This window comes from Anomaloglossus baeobatrachus, chromosome 12 (genome assembly GCF_048569485.1).
Source record: "Anomaloglossus baeobatrachus isolate aAnoBae1 chromosome 12, aAnoBae1.hap1, whole genome shotgun sequence".
Lineage (NCBI taxonomy): Eukaryota > Metazoa > Chordata > Amphibia > Anura > Aromobatidae > Anomaloglossus > Anomaloglossus baeobatrachus.
Window position 1 is genome coordinate 115,497,285 of NC_134364.1, and position 23,809 is coordinate 115,521,093.

Consider the following 23,809-nt stretch of genomic DNA (forward strand, 5'->3'; position numbering starts at 1 on the left):
GGCAGTGATACGATTCCTCTCTGCAGAGCATCTTGCCTTTGGAGATGCTCTGCTGCACTTTCCTGACTTACTGAGCTAGCAGCTTGATTGACAGCGCAGGATTCCATGTTGGTGCTTATTTCTCAGGTGTTTCATCTTCCTGGTAATTGCTCAGGCTTCTTTACTGAGCATGCTCGCCCAGAACCTTCCAGTTGTATTCTCTGGTTCTGAAGTTGTGCTTTTGGTTTGTGTCTCTACTAGTGTTCTGATCTTTGTTTTCTGACCCCGGCCTGTTATTTGACTACTCTCTGCCCTCTCCCTGTTCCTCTCGTGACCTCCTGCCTTTTGACCTCGGACCGTTACCTGACCCCGTCTCTGATTTTTCTCTTAACCTATTCGGTGCTCTTCTTGATTTGTGACCGTTGGATTGTGACCTGACTACGTCTCTGTTTACTCCTTGTGCTCATGCATGTCCTCCCGTTACCAGACCCCGGCTTTCCTAACTACTTTTCCATCCATAGTACCTGTAAGCAGTGAGTGGCATTACACTAATACGCCCAGCACCACCCTGTCTGGCCCAAAGTCACTAGCTTTTTACCTCCCTCCCTGTACACATCCCCAGTCACTGTCATCTTGCTGCGGTTCACAGGCTACGCCCCCCATGACATCATCATTCAGCGCTCATTGTACAGCTGCTGGCTGATGTTTTCAAAGCACAGAAGAGAATCTCTATGCTCTGTGCTTTGAAGGGATTCTAGCAGGAATTTAGGAGGTGTTGGTCACATTGCCACATGTGACAGCTCAGGAACAGAGACAAATTTTAACAATGAGTAAATTATGAGGTATTTTCATTTCTCATAGGCTTTAATAATCTGTGTCCCCAGTAAACCCCCTTTAAAACAGCCATGTACATATATATAATGGTGTATGTAGAAATCTGAAGACCCCCTCGCTTTTAACGGGGTGGTCTAAAACGTATAGACTGTAAGATGTCATTTTTAGACCGCAGCGCAACACACAAAAATGTAATTCTAGTTTGTGCGTAACATTAGCTGTCCTGATATTTGTTATAGGCTTTTAGTAATTTGTTAAAAAAAATTATTTTGCTAAACCTAAATTTTGGATGTTTTTTTTTTTTTTCAGGGGGAAATGCAGCGTTACTTTGTTAAATGAAACAGAGTCCTTGAAATCTTACTTGGAAAGAGAGGTTGGTGAAGTCAGTATGTTTTCATTACAAGTTCTTTATTTTGTGGGGTATAGGCTGTGTTTAGTGTTGTTGCTGTTGGGTGACCTCATGAATTTACATCAGACAGTGGTCACAGTGTGGATGTGGATGCCGTAACGTCACTCTACCGTAAGATCTCTTATTGGTACACTTGCACACAGTATTTGAAGGAACTCAGCAGGGAGGTTGCTCCAAACATCTTAGAGGGATAACCACAAATCTTGTGTGGTTGTAGGCATGCACAAATCCTACTTTCTCTCCAAGTATTTTGACAGACTGGATGATGTTCAGATCAGGGCTCTGTGGGCCATATCATTTTTTGGAAGGGTCTCACTGGTTGCTGGCAGTTCTGAGTTGATGGCACTGCTGGACAGCTTCCAATTTCAAACAGAAGTAAGGCTGATGTGCCTTTCATCTGCTACACTAAGTTTCCTTGGACGACCAACGTGTCTGCAGTTCTCAACGTTGTTGGTGTCTTCAATGCTGACACATACGGGCAGATACTTATCCATTAAGTGCCATCATGGAGGCGTCTGATTGGCTCCAAATTTATTAGCCAGCAGAACAATGACCTCAAACATACAGCCAACGTCATTTAAGAATGAGCTTCAGCGTTAAGAAGAACGAGGAGTCCTGGAAGTGATGATCCGGCCCCTCCAGAGCCATAATGTCAACATCCCCAAGTCTGTCTGGGATTACATGAAGGATTGGCACAAGTCTCAAGCACAAAAGATCTGGGGTTATTTCTCCAAGATGTTTGGAACAACCTCCCGCTGAGATCCTTCAACAACTTTGTACAAGAAGGCAACGTGAGGTCACACCAAGCATTCATGTGCCTTTCTGTTTATCCATTTTGTTAATTGATAAAAATAAATTATTAACACTTCTATTTTTCAAAATATTTTTACTGACTATATTGAATGTTAATGTGAAAAAGTTTTAGGTGCGTGTGGAAAAATGCTACAGATTGTATAACTTTATGTACACAACTCACAAAAATTTAGGCATATTTGGCTTTTGAGTAAAATTTGAGAATGTGAAACATTTCCTCTTCGGTGACATTTTATCAGGAAAGTAGGGCATTTAAAGGGAATCTGTCAACAGGTTTTTGTTACTTTATCTGAGAGCAGCATGATGTTGGCAAAAAAGCCCGGAGTTCAATGATGTATCACTTAGATTAGTGGCTGCAGCCGTTATGACACAGTGAAAGATATTAGTTTTTGCATGTAGCAGAGCTCTGAGAGCTGCTCCCGCTCACACGAGGTTTTCAGTGTACATTTCCATTGACAGAAGCTGCTAATCACAGAAGGGGCAGAATCAGAGTACAGCTCATGTGCTGCTGAGACCCACTAATGATAAAGATAACAGGCTTAAGCTAACCTTTCAGGTAAATTTAAATAAAGACTATGACATAGCAGACACAGGGCTAAAGTCGCTTGCAGCATGCGGTCTTCAGGTTACATTGCTGAAATCTGCTGAAAGAGTCCTTTTAAGTAGAAGCTGCAATGGTGATTTCCTTATCTTAAACAATTAATTGAAACAAAAGCCAACAATAGTCGTTGGTATACCCCCCAAAATGCCAGTGTTTCAATAACTTGTCTGGAGCATCAATTACAGCTGACAACGACGTCTCCTGCTTGTCACAAGTGGAGATGTTGTCTCTGGAGGCCGGCATCCCACTCTTCTTGAAGGTCGGCGGGGTCATTGAGGTTCTGGGGTACAGAATTATGGCCTTTACACGGTGACTCAGATGATTCCAGAGGTTTACTTTGGGATTCAGGTCTGGAGAAAGTGCAGGATGCTCCATCTGAAGTCCCCCAGTCTCCAGCAGCTGTTCCCTAATGATGTGACCTTGATGATCTGGAGCATTGTCGTCCATGAAGTTAAAATCAGGCCGGTGATATGCTTCCAGAGGCACAATAACTGTATTAATAATGTTATTAACCCCTTCAGCCCCCGGGCACTTAACGTTTTTGTTTTTTGCTCCCTTTTTTCCCCGAGAGCCGTAACTTTTTTTTATTTTTCCATCAATCTTGCCATATGAGGGCTTGTTTTTTGCGGGACGAGTTGTACATTTAAATGAAACCATAAGTTTTACCATATAAAGTACTGGAAAACGGCAAAAAAATTCCTAGTGCGGAAAAATTGCAAAAAAAGTGTGATCGTACAATAGTTTTTGGGATATTTTACTCACTGTGTTCACTATATGGTAAAACTGATGTATCTATGTGATGCCTCAGGTCAGTGCGAGTTTGTAGACACCAAACATGTATGGGTTTACTTGTGTCTAAGGAGTTACAAAACATTCACAAGCTTGTCCAAAAAAAGTGGCGCACGTTTTGCGCCATTTTCCAAAACCTGTAGCGTTCTCATTTTTCGGGATCTAAGGCTCAGTGACGGCTTATTTTTTGCGTCTTGACCTGACGTTTTTAACGGTACCATTTTTGCTCAGATGCTACGTTTTGATCGCCTGTTATTGCATTTTGCGCACAATTTGCGGCGACCAAAAAACATAATTTTGGCGTTTAGAATTTTTTTGACGCTACGCCATTTACTGGTCAGATTAATTGATTTTATATTTCTTCGGCGCTCCATTGGGAGACCCAGACGATTGGGTGTATAGCTACTGCCTCCGGAGGCCACACAAAGTATTACACTAAAAAGTGTAAGGCCCCTCCCCTTCTGCGTATACACCCCCCGTGGGATCACGGGCTGCTTCAGTTTTATGCTTTGTGCGAAGGAGGTCAGACATCCACGCATAGCTCCACTGTTTTAGTCAGCAGCAGCTGCTGACTATGTCGGATGGAAGAAAAGAGGGCCCATACTAGGGCCCCCAGCATGCTCCCTTCTCACCTCACTTTTGTCGGGTGTTTGTTAAGGTTGAGGTACCCATTGCGGGAACGGAGGCTGGAGCCCACATGCTGTTTTCCTTCCCCATCCCCCTGAAGGGCTCTGGTGAAGTGGGATCTTACCGGCCTCCAGGCTCTGAGGCCGGGCTCCATCCACAGACCCGGAGATCTTGCTGGAATGGAGCGGAGTATCGTCAGGGACAGGCCCTGCAACGTTAAGGTACTCTGTGTCCCCGTACAGTCTATGCACAAACACACTCCAGCGTTGCTGGGTGTGTTAGTGCGCCGGGGACAGTAGCGCTGCGCGCTTGGGCTTTACTCACTGCAGCTTAGCTGAGTGAGTTTATATGTCGGGAACTACCGCGCCAGCCGCTGCTGGAGCTGCGGCGCGGCTGAGACTTGTGGTGCGCCGGGGACTTTCGCGCTGCCGCGCTTTTACGACGGCAGCGCTTATAAATCTAGTCCCCGGCTTCTGCGGCCTAGTTACGTTCGTTCCCGCCCCCAGCCCTGTCAGTCAGGGAAGGGGCGAGACGCTGTACAATGATCAGCGCCGAGGGCTGGAGTCTTATTTACATACTCCAGCCCTCTCACTGGGCACAGGGGGACGCCAGTTTCCCGCTCTTGTCTGGGGCACGCCCACGGCCCGCCCCTCTTCACAGGACGCCGGCAGCCATTCCTGCAGGCAATCTAAGCTGGAGAACGGACACAGGCTCTGGGAGACCCAGCAAAGGGATTCTGGCGACCACTTACCCGCTTATGCGGGCGGTAAGCAGCACCTTGGTGCTGACCCCACTATTGCCACAGTGTTCTTTTGTGTACTTTATTCTTGTGCTTATATTTGCAAGACCATACACAGACACACGCCAGCATTGCTGGGCGTGTTAGTGCGCCGAGGACAACAGCGCTGCGCGCTTGGACTATACTTACTGCAGCTTAGCTGAGTGAGTTTATCTGTGGGAAACCGCCGCGCTGGAGGCTGCGGCGCGGCTGAGACTTGTGGCTGTACGGTCGCTTCTTGGCGATATACCCCTAGATAGCTCTGAGGAGACAACAGCATGTCGTCAGCATAGAGCAAGGGGGCCAAGGCACAGGCTTTCTATGCTGTCTGTACCGCACGTGAGGCTGTTTTACCGGCAGGTTCCACTAACCCCTAATGGGTAGAGTCTCTGCTAGTGGTGGCCCAGAGAGGGCCACCTGTGAAACTGTCCAGAGGACAGAGTTTGCAATTTTTTTGCTGATAAAATGTCTTGGACTATGAACAAAATGCTAGCAACTTGCAGTCCATGGCGGTGACTCAGACCAAGGGCATTGTTGAATCAAGGCTCCCCGGTCTCCCTCAGTTGGAACTAATCCGTGCTCCAAGGGGGTCCCATACATCCCAGACTGAAGGCTCTGACACGGACGACAGTCCCAGACAGCCTAAGCGAGCTCGCTGGGAGAGACCCTCGACTTCACACACTGGTCAGGGTCTCAGCGAGAGGTTCTCTGTATGATGAGGTAGCTGGTCAGGTTTCTGATCCTGAGACCGCTTTCATTCTGGATTGGGACGCCATGGTGAATGATCTCATAGCGCCCATTAATACACTGGTGGATATTTCTCCCTCAGCCCCTCCAGTGGAGGAGGCAGCTGCAGCAGGAGAAATTCCATTTCAGGTATCCCAAGCGTAAATTCAGTACTTTTTGGGCCTCTCTGACTCAGAGGAGCAGTCCAGAAACGCTACGCTTATCCAGACAAGTTTTTTCTCCGCCGCGCCATCCTCCATAGTTGCAGTGGAAGATGGGACTTCACTTAAAGATGCCATTGACAGACAGATGGAACTCTGGTTGAAATCTGTCTGTGAAGCTATCGGCGTGTCGTTTGCTCCGGCATTCGCAGCCGTATGGGCACTCCAAGCTATTTCAGCTGGTCTTGCGCAGATAGACACTGTCACACGTACATCTGTGCCGCAGGTGGCGTCCTTAACCTCGCATGCATTGCGACTTACGCTATTCATGCTGTCCTGGACTCTACGAGCCGTACGCCGGTGGCATACGCCAACTCCGTGGTTTTGCGCAGACACTTGGGGTTAAAGGAATGGAAGACAGCTCCTGCTTCCAAAAAGGGCTTAACCAGTTTGCCATTATCTGGTGACAGACTGTTGGCTGAGCGATTGGATGAAATCATTAAACAGGCCAAGGGTAAGGATTCTTCCTTACACCAGCCCAGATCAAACAAAACCCAAGGAAGGACAGTCGACGTTTCGGTCCTTTCCAGGCTCGGGCTGGTCCCATTTTTCCTAGTCCAAAAGGACTCAAAAGGCTCAGAGGGGCTCAGACTCCTGGCGGGCTCAATCACGACCAAAGAAGGCAGCCGGAGGAACCGCTACCAAGGCGGTTTCCTCATGACTTTCAGCTCTCTCTCTCTCTTTCTCGCTCTCCGCATCCGCGGTAGGTGGCAGACTCTCCCGCTTGGCGGCATTTAGCTGCCACAGGTCAAAGACCGGTGGGTGAGACACATTTTGTCTCACGTGTACAGGATAGAGTTTTGTTCTCGTCCTCCGGCTCGATTCTTCAGAACTTCCCCACCTCTCGACCGAGCCGATGCTCTTCTGCAGAAGGAGTGATAATCCCTGTTCCTATTCAGGAACAAGATCACGGTTTTTACTCCAATCTGGTTGTGGTGCCAAAAAAGGCCGGCTCTTCCGTTCCGTTCTAGACCTAAAACTGCTTAAAAAAGCAGTGTAAACCAGGCGGTTCCGGATGGAATCCCTCCGCTCCGTCATTGCCTCAAGGTCTCAAGGAGATTTCCTAGCATCAAGAGACATCAGAATGCTTATCTCCACGTGCCGATTGCTCCAGAGCACCAGCGTTTGCTGCGATTCGTTATAGAAAACGAGCATCTTCAGTTCGTAGACCTGCCCTTAGGTCTGGCGACAGCCCTACGGGTTTTCACCAAGGTCATGGCTGCAGTGGTAGCAGTCCTGCACTCTCAGGGTCACTCTGTGATCCCTTACTTGGACGATCTACTTGTAAACGCACCCTCTCAAGAGGCATGCCAACGCAGCCTGAACGTTGCGCTGGACACTCTCCAGAGTTTCGGGTGGATCATCAACTTTTCAAAGTTAAATCTGACACCGACCCAATCACTGACATATCTTGGCATAGAGTTCTATACTCTCTCAGCGATAGTGAAGCTTCCGCTGGACAAACAGCGTTCACTACAGACGGGGGTGCAGTCTCTCCTTCAAGGCCAGTCACACCCCTTAAGACGCCTCATGCACTTCCTAGCGAAGATGGTAGCAGCAATGGAGGCAGTCCCTTTCGCGCAGTTTCATCTGCGTCCACTTCAATGGGACATTCTCCGCCAAAGCGATGGGAAGTCGACGTCCCTAGACAGTAACGTCTCCCTTTCTCAGACGGTCAAGGACTCTCTTCAGTGGTGACTTCTTCCCACCTCATTGTCAAAAGGAAGGTCCTTCCTACCCCCATCCTGGACGGTGGTCACGACAGACGTGAGTCTGTCAGGGTGGAGAATAGTCTTTCTCCACCACAGGGCTCAGGGTACGTGGACTCAGCAGGAGTCCACCCTTCAGATCAACGTTCTCTTGCCCTGCAAGCTTTCCAGCAGCGGCTGGACTGCAAACAGATCCGAGTTCAGTCGGACAACTCCACAGCGGTAGCATACATCAACCACCAAGGCAGAATACGCAGTTGGCAAGCCTCCCAAGAAGTCCGGCGGACTCTGATGTGGGTGGAAGACAGAGCATCCACCATATCCGCAGTTCACATCCCGGGCGTAGAAAACTGGGAAGCAGACTTCCTCAGTCGCCAGGGTATGGACGCAGGGGAATGGTCTCTGCACCCGGACGGGTTTCAGGAAATCTGGGGCCTTCGGGGGAGGCCGGACGTCGACCTAATGGCGTCTAGGCACAACACCAAGGTCACGAGTTTCATGGTGTGGTCTTACGATCAACGAGCTCTGGCGGCAGGCGCCTTAGTTCAGGATGGGTCGCAGTTCCAGCGACCCTATGTGTTCCCCCTCTGGCACTGTTGCCCAGAGTGCTACGCAAGATCAGCTCCGATTGCCGCCGCGCCATCCTCGTCGCCCCAGACTGGCAGAGGAGGTCGTGGTACCCGGATCTGTGGCATCTCACAGTCGGCCAGCCGTGGGCACTACCAGACCGGCCAAACTTACTGTCCCAAGGGCCGTTTTCTATCTGAATCCTACGGCCCTGAACCTGACTGGGTGGCCATTGAGTCCTGGATCCTAGCGTCTTCAGGATTATCTCATGACGTCATTGCCACCATGTGACGGGCTAGGAAGCCGACGTCTGCCAAGATCTACCACTGTACGTGGAAGATATTCTTACCTTAAGGCTCTGCTCAGGGAGTGTCTCCCTGGCCATTTGCATTGCCTACTTTTCTTCCTTCCTGCAATCGGGTTGGGAAACAGGTTTGTTGCTCGGCTCCCTTAAAGGACAAGTTCCAGCGCTGTCTGTATTCTTTCAGAAGCGCCTAGCACGACTTCCTCAGGTACGCACGTCCCTGCAGGGGGTTTGTCACATTGTCCCTCCGTACTGAGGCCGTTAGACCCATGGGATCTGAACAGGGTACTAATTGCTCTCCAGAAGCCGCCCTGCGGGCCTCTGAGGGATGTTTCACTTTCTCCACTTTCACAGAAAGTGGCCTTTCTGGTAGCGGTCACGTCTCTTCGGAGAGTATCCGAGCTAGCAGCGCGGTCATCCAAAGCTCCCTTCCTGGTGCTTCACCAAGACAAGGTAGTGCTGCGCCCGATTCCGAAGTTTCTCCCTAAGGTGGTATCCCCTTTTCATCACAATCAGGATATCTCCTTACCTTCCTTTTGTTCTTATCCATTTCATCGATATGAAATGGATTTGCATTGTTGGATCTGGTGAAGAGCACTCAGAATCTACATTTCCCGCACGGCGCCCCTGCGCCGCTCGGATGCGCTCTTTGTCCTTGTCGCTGGTAAGCGCAAAGGATCGCAGGCTTCCAAATCCACCCTGGCTCGATGGATCAAGGAACCAATTCTTGAAGCCTACCGTTCTGCTGGGCTTCCGGTTCCATCAGGGCTGAAGGCCCATTCTACCAGAGCCGTGGGTGCGTCCTGGGCATTACGGCACCAGGCTACGGCTCAGCAGGTGTGCCAGGCGGCTACCTGGGCGAGTCTGCACGCCTTCACCAAGCGTTATTAGGTGCATGCCTACGCTTAGGCGGATGCCAGCCTAAGTAGAAGTGTCCTGCAGGCGGCGGTTGCCTCCATGTAGGGAAGGGCTGTTTTTACAGTCCAAACTTGAGGTATTAATTTACCCACCCAGGGACTGCTTTTGGACGTCCCAATCGTCTGGGTCTCCCAATGGAGCGCCGAAGAAGAAGGGAATTTTGTTACTTACCGTAAATTCCTTTTCTTCTAGCTCCAATTGGGAGACCCAGCACCCGCCCCTGTTCCTTCGGGATTTTTGGTTGTTCGGGTACACATGTTGTTCATGTTGAATGGTTTCAGTTCTCCGATGTTCCTTCGGATTGAATTTGTTTAACCAGTTATTGGCTTTCCTCCTTCTTGCTTTTGCACTAAAACTGAAGCAGCCCGTGATCCCACGGGGGGTGTATACGCAGAAGGGGAGGGGCCTTACACTTTTTAGTGTAATACTTTGTGTGGCCTCCGGAGGCAGTAGCTATACACCCAATCGTCTGGGTCTCCCAATTGGAGCTAGAAGAAAAGGAATTTACGGTAAGTAACAAAATTCCCTTCTTTGCTAGATCGGGCATTTCTGAACGCGGCGATACCAAATATGTGTATATTTTTTATTTTTTTAACCCTTTAATTTTCAATGGGGTGAAACGGGGGTGATTTGAACTTTTAGGTTTTTTTATTTTTTTTTAATTTTTGAAAACTTTTTTTTATTTTTTTTTATTTTACTAGTCCCCCTAGGGGGCTATAGCGATCAGCAATCCGATCGCTCTGCACTATCTGCTGATCACAGCTACAAAGCTGAGAACTGCAGATTTGGTGCTTTACTTTCAATGCCGGCTGTATTCCGGCATTGAGAGGAAGTGAGTCATGTTAGCTACAGGCGTCATCACATGACCCTGTGCTACCATGGCAACCACCGAAAGTCACGTGATCATGTCACGTAACGTCCGGTGGGGGCGGGGCAAGTGACTGTCATGGCGGCGCTCATATACATATCGCTGCCTGATTTTGGCAGCGATATGTAAGGGGTTAATGGCCACGGGTGGAAGCGATTCCACCCGCGGCTAGCAGGCACACATATCAGCTGTTGAAAACAGCTGATATGTGCGCGGATCGCCGCTGCCTGCCCATGGCAGGGGGCGGGGATTAACGGCACACGATCCATGACGTACCCAGTACGTCATGGGTCGTTAAGGGGTTAAAGTAGCAGGGGCCATTCACAAAGTGTAGACACACCGGCCCACACTGTAACACCACCACCACCAAATGCTCATCTGGTGACAGCAGTGGCTGATGCACAGCGCTCTCTTTGACGTCTCCAGCATCATTGGTGGCCATCATTGCTCAGATTGAATCGACTTTCATCAGTGAACAGCACTGAGGCCACTGGTCCCTTGTCCAGCGTAAATGATGACTCCTGTGCCTGGTGGTGTGGTTATGAATTGTCTGACGTGACTCTTTGGGAGCCTCTCGCCTCCCTTAAATGTTCCTGAAGTTGTGTGCATTCATCGATTTCACAGGGCATTGTTCACAATCAAGTGGTCCTCAGGAGTGTGGCCAAAAGATGTCCACTCCTCTGCCTTTCTGTGACTCTTCCAGTCTCTCTGTGTCTCTGTACAACCTGCTGGTGACACTCTAAGCTCAGTGGCCACTTCTGTCTGAGAACATCCTGCTTGAAGCCTCATAATGGCAATGTGTCATCTTAGTCGCATGATGTCAAAATGTGAACAATATGATGAGGAGGACGGTTTAATACCAATTCTAACTGAACTCGAAATTTATTGGATGATTCATGGCTCAAACACTTGTTTTGAATTTTGCCAATGAGCTCAGTAAGTTACCGAAACATTGAACAGTTGGACATGAGCATCCAAACGTTTACAGCAGGTCACGTTAAGCTCACTTGAAAAGGTTAGAGGACATTTTTAGGATCATCCTGAAATTTCACCCGAAAACCAAATAGCCCTAACTTTTTGTGAGTAGTGTATACATATATAATATATATAATAATGTTTATGTATGAGGCAGTAAATATGACATGTTTTGTATGCCTACCTATGTTGTTGCTTTGTATACTGTGTGCTCAGGCTTGCCATTCTCCTTAGTCTTGGCACCGGAGCTGTGTAGTGTAAACCACCTCTGCCCATGCCCTTTGTGTGCCAGGACACTCCTTGTCACTATAGGAGTAGCAACTCGAAAAGCTTTTGTTTTTTTTTTTTGTTTGTTTTTGGGGTTTTTCGTTTTTGTTTTTTTTCTTTCATTAATTTTTTTTTGTTTTTTTTCTGCTTCTAGGATTTCTTCTTTTACTCCTTAGTGTATGATCCCCAGCAGAAGACACTGCTGGCCGACAAAGGAGAAATACGTGTGGGCAACAGATACCAAGCTGACGTCACAGATCTGCTCGAAGAAGGTAATCATTACTTTTGATGGCACAATGCCTGTGAATATTTGTGGGTGTAGTAAATTTTTCATGTTGCCCTATGTGGTGTCTGTTTTGTTGTAGCTGGTATTTATTCAGTGGCCAGATACATGTCTGTTGTTAATTCATCTGCTGCAATTTACATCTCACCCTTTAGATCTAGTACACTATATGGTACAACTCGGTTTCATATAAAAGTACAACTCGGCCCACAAAAAATAAGCTCTTAGGCTATGTGCGCACGTTGCGTGTTATCATGCTATTACGCTGCATTCTGCACTGCAGCGTAAAAGCATGCGCCCTGCGTCCCCAGCACAATCTATGAAGATTGTGCAAATTCCATCCGCACGTTGCGTTTTAGAACGCAGCGGTTCGGCTGCTGCCAAGACGCTGCATTCTAAAAAGCAACATGTCACTTCTTTTGTGCGTTTTGGTTGCAATGTTGGTCTCTCTCTCTGTCTGTCTGTCGGCCTCCCTGTCTCCCTGTCGGTCAGTCTCTCTCTCTCTCTGTCAGTCTATCCCTCTCCCCCTCTCTTACTCACCGATCACTGACCGATCACCGGCGCGGCGCTGCATGGCTGTCACACTGAGGCGGCTTCTCCAGCTTTTGAAAATGCCGGCCGCTCATTATTTCCATCTCGTATTCACTGCTTCCCCTGCCCACCGGCGCCTATGATTGGTTGCATTCAGACGTGCCCCCATGCTGAGTGCCAGCTGTCTTACGGCAACCAATCACAGCCGCCGGGGGGTGGGTCTATTTAGTGCAGTAAAATAAATAATTAAAAAAAAACGGCGTGCAGTCCCCCCAATTTTGAAACCAGCCAAGATAAAGCCACACGGCTGAAGGCTGGTATTCTCAGGATGGGGAGCCCCCCAGCCTAAAAATATCAGCCAGCAGCCGCCCGGAATTGCCGCATCGATTAGATGCAACAGTCCCGGGGCTCTACCCAGCTCATCCAGAATTGCCCTGGTGCGGTGGCAATCTGGGTAATAAGGAGTTAATGGCATCCCATAGCTGCCACTAAGTCCTATGTTAATCATTGCAGGCTTCTATGAGACACCCCCAATGATTAAACCTGTAAGTGAAAGTAAATAAAGTTGGCATTATTCGAGCTCTGTACTCAGTGGTTTCATACGTAGTAAATGTAAGGGTTAAATGCATGTGCCATCATTGCCCCATTTAAACGGGGATTTGCAGGGATCTGTCTTTAGGATTGTTGGGAAACTTAATTTGCAGATCAATGATCGCCCATCCTATTCTTGACTGTTTCCCACCAGCTGTGAGACACAAATGCAGTGTTTTAGTCTGTGTGTGAACATCGCCTTATAGTAAGGTGTTTTGTTTTTCTTGTTTTTTTTTTTTCTTAATTCTTTTATTTTCCAAAGGTGTAGAAGATGGTAGAGACCAAGCTTTTCTTGAGACAAAAGTTTGGGAGGCAAGCAACCCACTTACGGATAAACAGATTGATCAGTTTTTAGTAGTCGCACGGTAAGAAAAGTCAAAAAGCATTTTCTGTAAATTGCCCAATGTTTTACATCCTTCATATTTTCAGTTCAGCTTGTGATAGTCTTGTTGCTGCTAATGTCTTACTTTTGGAGTAGGACGAAGGGGACACCGCTAACTGGCATGAAGCTAATCAGTTATAGCTTAGTGTCAGTAGGAGGCAGACACAGGTCTGCTTCCAGACCCATTTATACCTAAAATGTGCTGTGTCATTAAACTTTCCACATTTGTTCTTGAGATACAGCTTGTGACTACTGACAACAAAGTGTTACTGCTCACTCTGTCCCCCCACCTGGAGACCTGGGGAACGATGCGGTCTGATCCATATTGTACCCTCTCTGGTGTTCCCTACATGCCCTTATCCTTCTAACACATCAAGAGGGTCTTGGGCTGGCTACCTGGACAGTCCTCACTATCAATCGCCAGCCCACCCGTCCTTCATAGCAAGAAGGCATCGGGAAAAAGATGGATCCATCCCCTGAGACTCCCTCCTTTTAACCCTTGAGGACTGTTTTCCATTTTGCGAGTAACTAATCTGGATCGTCTGGACAGGTTTTCCCCAGCGAGGACAGTGTAGTAGTCCTTCATTATCCAAAGCGACTGTTGTAGGAAGCTGTGGAGAGTTCCGTTAGTTTCCCCCACAAATTTAGGCCCTGGCTTCGCCGACTCCTTACAGGCCACACTTCCTGCGTGCTTTTTCCCAACTCCACCGACTGCTCGTGGCCAATCAGGGCTCCCTTTTTTTCTGGCCTATCACTGCGCTTCATGCTGTCAGCCAATCACAGGCAAGCAATAAAAACCCCAAACGCCGCCCCCTTTTCAGGCTGACGCTATCTTTTGTAACAGCCACCAGATCACCTCACCTGTCGTCACCTGCTCCTGGATTGACTCTGGATCACTCTTTCAGCCCTCAGGAACCGTGTAGGCTCTGCCTTTGTGGCACACAAGCTTTTTAGCACTTCTCTGTGGGGTCCCTCCCCCCTAGTACTCCCTTTGCCTAATCATAGGGAGACTCCCTCCCACACTTATCCTATCAGCCAACACTTTACCTACTCTTCCTGTAATAAAAACTGTCCTCAGGTCAAGGCTAGGCTATCTGCAGTACTACATACAGGCTCCCTAGGAACCACCCCCTCCTCTTGTACGAGCTGCTGCTCTGTCGCAGTCCATGTCTGACCTAACCAAGGTGCCCCAAACCCTGGTTTCGGTCATAGGCAGTCTACCTAATCCACCAGCCACCTTCGGTGCACAGACCGCTCCTTGGAGCTTATCAGATCTCATATAGGATCCAAAAAGCGGGTGTACACTAGCTCCTCTTTCGGATCTCCTTCTCCATCTGCATCCTCCAGGTTGGCCTTTGCTTCACACTCCTTGTCACCAGAACACTGTCCCTGCAGGGCTCAGAAAGATGCTCAGAGTTAGATTCTGTCTCCAGGCCTCCAAGCTTGAGGCAGGAGATGATGAAAAGCCTGATCCCTTCATGTCTAGGTTCGGTTTGCTGATCATTTCTTTCAAAAAGGACAAAGCGCCGCCTTCACGGTTTTTCCAACCACAAAGAGTTCACCAGCATTTTTACCAAGAAGTGTGAGCATCCGGAAAGGCGTTTTTAGACAAGGAGACAAACGGATATCCTGTATCCTTTCCCCTCTAACCTCCTCAAGATTTGGAAAGAGTCCACAGTCGTGGACCATCCGGCATCACCACTAGCCACCAACACGATTCTCCTGCTCCCAGGTGGTGCCTCTTTAAAGAATCCAATTGACAGGCGCATCGAATCTCTGGCCATATCTGCCTTGAGGCCATTGGTGCATCTCTCTTCCAGGTTCTTGCCACCACCTGTGTCTCGAAATCAGTCTTTGCCTGAGGGAAGCTTCTTCGACAGGGGAACCTCTCTGGTGCTCCCTCTGACGAATTGGTGGACCTGACAGGCCAGATCTCCCATGCTGGGAATTATTCTCTTCGTATCTCTCGACGTAGATGTCTGCTCCGAACTGGTGTCCAGCAACATTATGGCCATGCGCAGGGTCACAAAGCCTGGATCACAGATGCGGCTTCCCTTCACAGCTCACGCCTCTTTAGAACCTGTTGGATTAGATCACTTCTGATGCCACTGGCAGAGAGAGCACATCTCCTCCCCAGCTCAAAACCAAGCGTTCTCCAGCATGGAGATGCATGACACACTTTGGTTTCTTTCTTTCATTGGTTCTCATCCATGGGACCCTCCAACTGTCACGACCTGTCTTCTGTCAAACAGGAGAAAAAGCCATCTCTGTTCTGGCAGACGCCAAAGCAAGTGTTTTTGTTCGTGGTCCAACAGATTTTCCTCCACATGACTGGGTACTCTCACCTGAGAGTCCTCTCAGGGTGGCCGGGCGTCATCTTTTCCAGGATGCCTAGCTCTCCGTCGATCAGAGAGAGCGTATCCTCCAGTTTTAAGATAGTTTTCATCTCACCACAAGAGTTCTGCTTTGTGGACATCCATGACTCCTATCTTCACATCCCGATCTGCTCTTCAAAGATTTCTTCGTTTCACAGTACAAAATCGTCTCTTCCAGTTTACGGCTCTCCCCTTCTAGCAGGCCTTTGCTCCCAGAGTCTTCATGAAGGTCCTGGCCATTTTATGTCCTAGAGGGATTATGGTCTTCCCTTACCTGGAGAATTCTGTTCAAGGCCTCTTGCCATCTAGCCTGTTGCGAGTGTCTTTGGATTACTCTCTACACACTGTCCCGACTGGGCTGGATAGTCAACAAGTCAAAGTTGTCTCTGATCCTGGCCAAACATCTAGTTTTCCTGGGCATGCTGTTCAATATAGCATGCAGGAGAGTTTTCCTTCGGAAGAAAAGGTTTCTGCCCTGTTCTCAGGATTCGCTCCCTCAGATGCTGTTCATCCTGCCCTCTCTAGCATTGCATGAGCGTGCTGGGCTAGATGGTCTCTGCAATGGAAGCCGTCACCTTTGCACAATTCCACACTTGTCCCCTCCACCTAGTTCTCCTTTATTGCTGGGGTACACCCAATGTCTACTTGATGGCATCCATTATGAACAGGAAAGTTTCCCAATTGATCTCCATGTTTTGCAATCCCCCAGTGCTCTGCTCCAACGCCTTTGTGTTTCCGCTGTCTCAGTTCATCCTGCCACACCTGTTTCCATCTTTACTCGTGATACCCAGACTCGTCAAGAAAATCAAGATGGAAGGAGTACTGGCCATCCTCATAGTTCCAAACCAGGCCAGGAGAGCATGATATGCAGAAGTAATCAATATTCTCTTGGATGCCCCTTTTTAACACATTCAAGACGCCCCCCTCGCTTTCCTCTCCTGGTATGTTTCTTTTCTGTTGGCAATCTCTGCCATAATGCACGGTTCAGAGCTGGTTGCTCTCTCCTTTCGCTTTCCCTTCCTGGTCCTCCATCAGCAAAAGGTTGTTCTACTTCCGGTTTCTTCTTTCCTTTCACCTCAACAAAGACCTTATTCTTCCATCCTTGTATCATTCCGTCCGTCCCTGACTCTTCCTCTGGAAAAATTTCTCCACAAGTTGGATCTTGTCAGAGCATTGCGTCTCTACCTTTCCAGACAGTGCCGTTCACATGTTCTAACTCCTTGTTCGTGATTCCGGAAGGCCGTCCCAGAGGACTCCCTGACTCCAAGGCCACTATTGCTCAGTGAATCTGGTCTGCCATTTTACAAACATAGCGGGTAAAGGACTGGCCCCCCATCGGGGGTCCAGGCTCACTCCACGGGTGTGATGGAGGTTTCTGGCAATTCAGCATCAAGCTTCCTTGTTGCAGATGTGCAAGTTCTACCGAGTACCGAGTGCACTGCTATGCCCCGGCAGATGCGAGCTTCAGGAGGAAGTAGCCCGGACCTTGGCCTGATCTGGGCATTATTCTTGCACCTTAACCTACCTTTGGAGCTGCTTTTGGATGTCCCAGGGTCTCCTGTGTCCCCACAATGAAGCTAAAGAGAAAAGAGGATTTTGGGTGCTCGCCGTAAAATCTCTTTCTCAGAGTCTTCGTTCGGGGTACAGCACCTGAACCTTGTATAAACTCAGTTGCCTTCAACTGTGTTTTCAGCTATATTTTTGCTTACTGTTACTTCTCTTACTGTTTTCTCACTAACTGATAAGCTTTGTGCCAGTTAGTGGGTATACCCTGCTGAGGAGGAGCTAACGTTTCTATTGCCTAGTGTTAGTCTCCTAATTGTAGCAGAATACACCCATGGTTTCCTGTGTTCCACAATGAGGGTTTGCAGCAAGGGATTCTATGGTGAGTAGCCAAAATCCTCTTTTATGCGAAAAGATTCTATATAGTAGGTGCAGTCAAGGGTTATGTTGTACCCCAAATGCTGAACATGAGAGATGCTTACAGCAAAAGATGGATCTGAAAAGTTCTGCCTATGATATAGTACAGTTTTCTTCCAGCATTTTTTTTAATTTTTTTGCTATCGACTGTTCATTATATAGGAACAAGTAAATGTCTTTCTGACATGAGGCTGTCTTCAATCGTGGAGTGATATTTTTATATCTATATTAGTTTTATATAATTTAGAAAATTAGCAGGAGCATTTTCTTTTGTTCCCCTTCTCCAGATCTGTAGGGACATTTGCACGCGCATTAGACTGTAGCAGTTCGGTTCGGCAACCTAGCCTTCATATGAGTGCAGCTGCAGCGTCCAGAGACATCACATTGGTAAGGAAGAAGAATTTAAAAATAAAAAAACTTTTGACATGTCAAAAGTTTTGATTGGTGGGAGTTCAGGTGCCACTTAGCCAGTGGGCTCAATAGATAAAGTCCCCGTCTTCTTTGTTGGAAGAGAGCAACGCAAAGCAGATCCCTTCTGGCCTTGCTTCCACCAATAAGAAACTTTTTGTGTGTTTCTATAATAATGCAAAGGGTTTTTTGTTGTTGTTGGAGTAACTGATAAAGTAGAGAACAGTCTTTCACTATTTCTACATATCATTTTATTTCCAGTTTCATGCTATGGACACATTACACAAAAACTCCTATGATATATCTAAAGCCATTTCTGCACTCGTACCACAAGGAGGTCCTGTCCTCTGCAGAGATGAGATGGAGGAGTGGTCCGCTTCAGAAGCCAATCTTTTCGAAGAAGCTTTGGAGAAGTATGGCAAGGATTTTACAGATATCCAGCAGGACTTTGTAAGTTAAGAGTTTTAAGTTGCAACCTTCACATGATTTTCAGTCTGTTTTTATCTGCGGTATGCCCACACCGGCTCGGATACAACTTCTCCCTGCAGAAGTATTACAGTGGAGTCATCTCAGCTTCCACTCACTGACCCCAGTCAGTACACACACCCCTTTCCAGGGGTTCCTTCTGGAGTGTTCACAAACCTCCACACTCTGACCCAAGTCTGAAGAAGTGAACCCTCTCTTCTCAGATGATTCCTTCTGGAGGTATCATAACCCTCCACACTCTAACCCAATTCGAAAGAAGTGAACCCTTTCTTCTCTGAGGATTCTTTCCGGGGGCATTACAACCTCTACACACTGTCCTGGGCAAGACAAGCGAATCCTTCTTCTGATGATTACTTCCTGGAGACAACTCAGACCCCCTCCCTCCCCCCAATGACCATATGTTAAACAATCAGTCTCCATTTTGACACATGAGACACATCCATGGGCGGAGGTATGTGGATAGCCAGACCCAACCGTCTCCAGCTATCCATAAAAACTAGTGCATGCTCTTATTGTCTCCCGCCTGGACTATTGCAACCTCCTTCTCTCTGGCTTCCCTTCGAACTGTCTCGCACCCCTACAATCTGGTATAAACTATGCTGCCCGACTAATCTACCTCTGTCCCCGCTACTCTCACACCTCTCCTCTCTGACATTTCCTTCACTAGCTTCCCATTGCTCAACGAATCCAGTTCAAAACCCTAACCATGACCTACAAAGCCATCCACAACCTGTCTCCTCCCTACATCTGTGTCCCAGTTTCCCGGTACTTATCCACACATAACCTTCGATCCTCACAAGATCTCCTTCTCTACTTCAATCTCATCTCCTCTACCCACCGTGGCTTCCAAGATTTCTCCCGTGTGTCCCCCATACTCTGGAATACTCTGCCACAACATATCACACTCTCCACTACGTTGACCAGCTTCAAAAGGAAAGTGAAAGCCCACCTCTTCCAACAAGCCTACAACCTGCAGTAACCCTCAGTTTGATATAGCGCAGCATTACCATCTCTACCCTCCCCTACTGTATCCTCACCCATCCCTTGTAGAATGTGAGCCCTCTCGGGCAGGGTCCTCGCTCCACCTGTGCCAATCTGTGCCTTGTTTTGTTTATGATTGTTGTACTTGTTTTCTTTATCGTTCCTTTGGGAGACCCAGACCATGGGTGTTTAGCTTCTGCCTCCGGAGGACACACAAAGTACTACACTTAAAAGTGTAGCTCCTCCCTCTGAGCTTATACACCTCCTGGTAGCCAGTCCTAGACAGTTTATCGCTTTGTGTTCAGGAGGTCATTCATCCACACATGCATTCTCATCTGATTGTTTGACTTTTGGAAAGAGTTTTAAGAAAAGCGGGTCCATGTCTGGACTCCCGGCATGTCCCTTCTCACCCCACTGTGTCGGCGGTGTTGTTAAGGTTGATTTACAAGGCTGAAGCCTTACATGCCGCGCTCCTTCACCATCCCTTCTGGGCTCTGGCTTGAAGTGGGAGCCAGCACGGTCTCCATGCCTGGCAGGAGTCCGGTCTCCATCCACAGCCCCTTGAGGATTCTGTTGGACCGGAGCACTCATCCCCAGGGACATGGCCCTGCGTCTCAGCAGCTAAGTACCTGAGACGTTTATGTTGGAGGTCCCGGTTCTTTATTGTAAGGGGAGAGTATGCTGTATGTGATTGTTTTTAACTTTTCCGGCGGGTTCTCCAGCTTTTGCCTGAGAACCGCGCCGATGGTGCCCGCTTGTCGGCCTCGCCGCTTAAATTTAGGCCCCAGCTTCGCCGGAGGCCTAGTTTCGTTTTCCTGCCTTCGCATGTCACTCATGCAGAGGGACAGGTTCGGCTCCTCCCGGCGGCCGTTCTACACAGGGGAGGGACACTCCCCACTGCTGGGGCGTCCCTCCTTCCCAGCAGGTGTCTATAGCCCTCCAGTTCCCGCTCTTTTATAGGAGCGCCCCTAGTCCCGCCCCCTCCATTTCTCAGGCAGAGTTCACTCTGCTCTGGGACATCCTGCATTCTGCATCTCTGCTGAGGTGCTGCGCTCTGGGGGACCGGGCTTCGGGATCTGGAGGGCACACAACACCGCGCTCAGCGGTCTGGTAAGCCACAGCCGGTCTCCGGTTGTGGACCTCTGTATATTCTCCCTGGGGTTCATTCTCTGCAAAGCCCCCACTCCAGCAGCATGTCTCACACAAGGAGCAAGGCTCCAAAGCTTTATTCTGCATGCACTGCATGTAAGCTCCTGCTGCCTGAGCCGAGCATTTATCCACACTGTGATGGTTGCTCTAACTTGGCGGTGCCACAGCCTGGAGTCTCACCCCCAGTGGTCTCTCAGGCTGCTGCTGCACCTGTGATTGAACCCCCGGCCTGGGTAGAGTCCTTTTCTAGGTCCATATCCCAGTCATTTGCTGAGTCCATGGGACTTTTGTCCAGGACTTTGATGAATATGCATCAGACCCCCTCTCAGGGTGCCTCTAATACTCTTGACAGAGGACTCCGATCCTCTGACCTCCGTCCATCAGAGCTCACAGAGGATTCATCATCTGATCCCAGACCCCGTCCTTCTAAGAGAAGGTGCAGGGTTTCCTCCCCCTCCCCATCCCACGGCTCTGTCTCAAGAGCTGACTCTCAAGATGAGGAGGATGCTCTCACTGGGGGCTCGGAGGCTATGTATCCCATCGATTTCTCTGATGGTGACTCAGATCTTAGTGATATGATTGCTTCTATTAATTCTGTGCTGGATCTCAATCCGCCAGTATCAGAGGAGCAACTCTCTTTGGCAGAAAAACATCAGTTTACCTCGCCTAAGAGAGTGAAGAGTGTGTTCTTTAACCACTCTAATTTTCAGACCGCTGTGACCAAACCCAGGGCCTGCCCTGACAAACGCTTTCCAAAGCGTGGTTCTGATGACCGGTTTCCATTTCCACCTGAGGTGGTCAAGGAGTGGTCTCACTCCCCAAAGGTAGACCCTCCGGTGTCTAGGCTATCAGCCCGGACCGTTGTGTCGGTGGCTGACGGCACCTCACTTAAGGATTCCACTGACCATCAGATTGACCTTCTGGCCAAATCTGTGTACGAAGCTGCAGGGGCCGCGTTTTCCCCGACTTTTGCAGCAGTGTGGGCTCTCAAAGCCATCTCTGCTTCTCTAGAGGAGATGCATTCCCTCACCAAGGAATCTATGCCTGAGATGGTTACCTTAACTGCTCAGGCTTCAGCCTTTTCATCTTATGCCATGTCTGCCATGCTAGAGGCTGCTCACCGCACTGCGGTGGCTTCAGCTAATTCTCTTGTTATCCGCAGGATTTTGTGGCTTCGAGAGTGGAAGGCAGATGCTTCGTCCAAGAAGTTTCTTGCTGGGCTCCCTTTTGCTGGTTCACGGCTGTTTGGTGAACAGCTGGATGAAATCATTAGAGAAGCTACTGGCGGGAAGAGTACTTCCATGCCACAAACTAAGACCAGGAAACCCGCCCAGGGTAGGAATCAATCGAGGTTTCGTTCCTTTCGTTCCTCCAACTGGTCATCCTCTAAGCCTTCCGCCTCGTCCGCTAACTCAGCCAAGGATCAGAAATCCAACTGGCGCCCAAAAGCGCGTCCGCAGAAGACCGCAGGAGGTTCTGCCACTAAGGCAGCTTCCTCATGACTCTCGGCCCGCTCCAGCCACGTCCTTAGTCGGTGGCAGGCTCTCCCACTTTGGCGACGCTTGGTTAAAGCAGGTCTCCGATCAGTGGGTGAGAGACATTATATCTCACGGCTACAGGATAGAATTCTCTTCCAGCCCTCCAAACAGATTTTTTCTCTCAACTCCCCCCTGCTCCAAGGCCGCCGCCTTCTCGCAGGCCGTGGCGTCCTTGCAGGCAAACGGAGTGATTGTCCCAGTTCCCGCTCAGGAACGGTTCAGAGGTTTTTACTCAAATCTCTTCCTAGTTCCAAAAAAGGACGGTACCTTCCGCCCCATCCTGCATCTCAAGCTTCTCAACAAGCATGTCCGGGTGCGGCATTTTCGCATGGAGTCTCTGCGATCAGTCATTGCCTCTATGACCCAAGGGGAGTTCCTGGCGTCCATCGACATCAGAGATGCCTATCTACATGTGCCAATCGCAGTGTCACATCAGCGTTGGTTACGTTTTGCGATAGGAGAGGATCATTTCCAATTCGTGGCTCTCCCCTTCGGGTTAGGCTGGTTTCACACTACGTCTTTTTAACATCCGTTAAAAACGTTTTTTTAACCGAATTACGGATCCTGTGCAAATCCGTTTTCACTGCAATGCATTTTCAATGGACTCGCGTCCACCTGCGTTTGCATGCGTTTGCGTCCGTTAGACGCAGGATCCGTTCTTTTGCGTTATTTTGACATGTTTCAAAAACGCAACATGTAGCGTTTTTGAGCTCCGTCCAAATACTTCAAATTGCTGGATCCTGACTATAACGCACGCAAACGCAGGTGAACGCTGCATGCTCATAGACAGGATCCTGCTTTCTTCAGCGCTCTATTGGGAGACCCAGACGATTGGGGTATAGCTACTGCCCTCCGGAGGCCACACAAAGCACTACACTAAAAAGTGCAAGGCCCCTCCCCTTCTGGCTATACCCCCCCGTGGTATCACGGGTTCTCCAGTTTTCAAGCTTTGTGCGAAGGAGGTCAGACATCCACGCATGGCTCCACAGATTTTAGTCAGCAGTAGCTGCTGACTATTTCGGATGGAAGAAAAGAGGGCCCATATAGGGCCCCCAGCATGCTCCCGTCTCACCCGTGGATGGTGTTGTAAGGTTGAGGTACCTATTGCTGGTACAGGGGCTGGAGCCCCACATGCTGTTTTCCTTCCACATCCCCTTGTAGGGCTCTGTGGAAGTGGGATCCTGCCGGCCTCTAAGCTCTGACGCCGGGCTCCATCCACAGACCCATAGCACCTGATGGATACGGAGCAGGAGTACAATCAGGGACATGGCCCTGCATCATACAGGTACTCTGTGTCCCCGGCAGGCACAGACACACTCCGGGCTGGCTGGGTGTTGTAGTGCGCCGGGGACCGTAACGATTGAGTTGGTGTTCCTGCAGTTTACTGGGGGACTTTTGTGTTGTGGGAACGCAGCGCCGACCCCCACTGGACCGGCGGCGCTGCTGTGACTTGTAGTGCGCCGGGGACACGCCGACCGCGCTTTTACGGCGGCGGCGTTTATAAATCCAGTCCCCGGCTTTTGCGGCCTAGCTCCGCTTCGTTCCCGCCCCCACCCTGTCAATCAGGGTAGGGGAGAGACGCTGTTTCGCAGCAGCGACGAGGGCTGGAGCCTGATTTACATGCTCCAGCCCTCTCACTAGGCACAGAGGGAAGCAGGCTTCCCGCTCTTAGCCAGGAACGCCCAGGGCCCGCCCCCCCTCCTCTCCCAGGACGCCGGCAGCCATTACATGCAGTCTGGCTGGAGGAAGGACGCAAGGCTCTGGGAGACCTGGACTAGGG

General features: G+C 49.3%; 1 protein-coding gene across 6 annotated transcripts in view; it reads left to right on the forward strand.

The window, feature by feature from the left end:
* MTA1 (metastasis associated 1) overlaps positions 1–23,809 on the forward strand; it is a 219,230-nt gene that overhangs the window by 83,792 nt on the left and 111,629 nt on the right. For 4 of the 6 annotated variants that reach the window (XM_075330605.1, XM_075330607.1, XM_075330608.1 and 1 more), the window contains exons 5-9: positions 1,123–1,195; positions 11,540–11,657; positions 13,053–13,155; positions 17,755–17,854; positions 18,137–18,325. In XM_075330605.1, the coding sequence (XP_075186720.1) occupies positions 1,123–1,195; positions 11,540–11,657; positions 13,053–13,155; positions 17,755–17,854; positions 18,137–18,325 (583 nt within the window). The remainder of the gene's footprint in view (positions 1–1,122; positions 1,196–11,539; positions 11,658–13,052; positions 13,156–17,754; positions 17,855–18,136; positions 18,326–23,809) is intronic. The other 2 variants (XM_075330606.1, XM_075330609.1) reach the window with 1 other exon arrangement.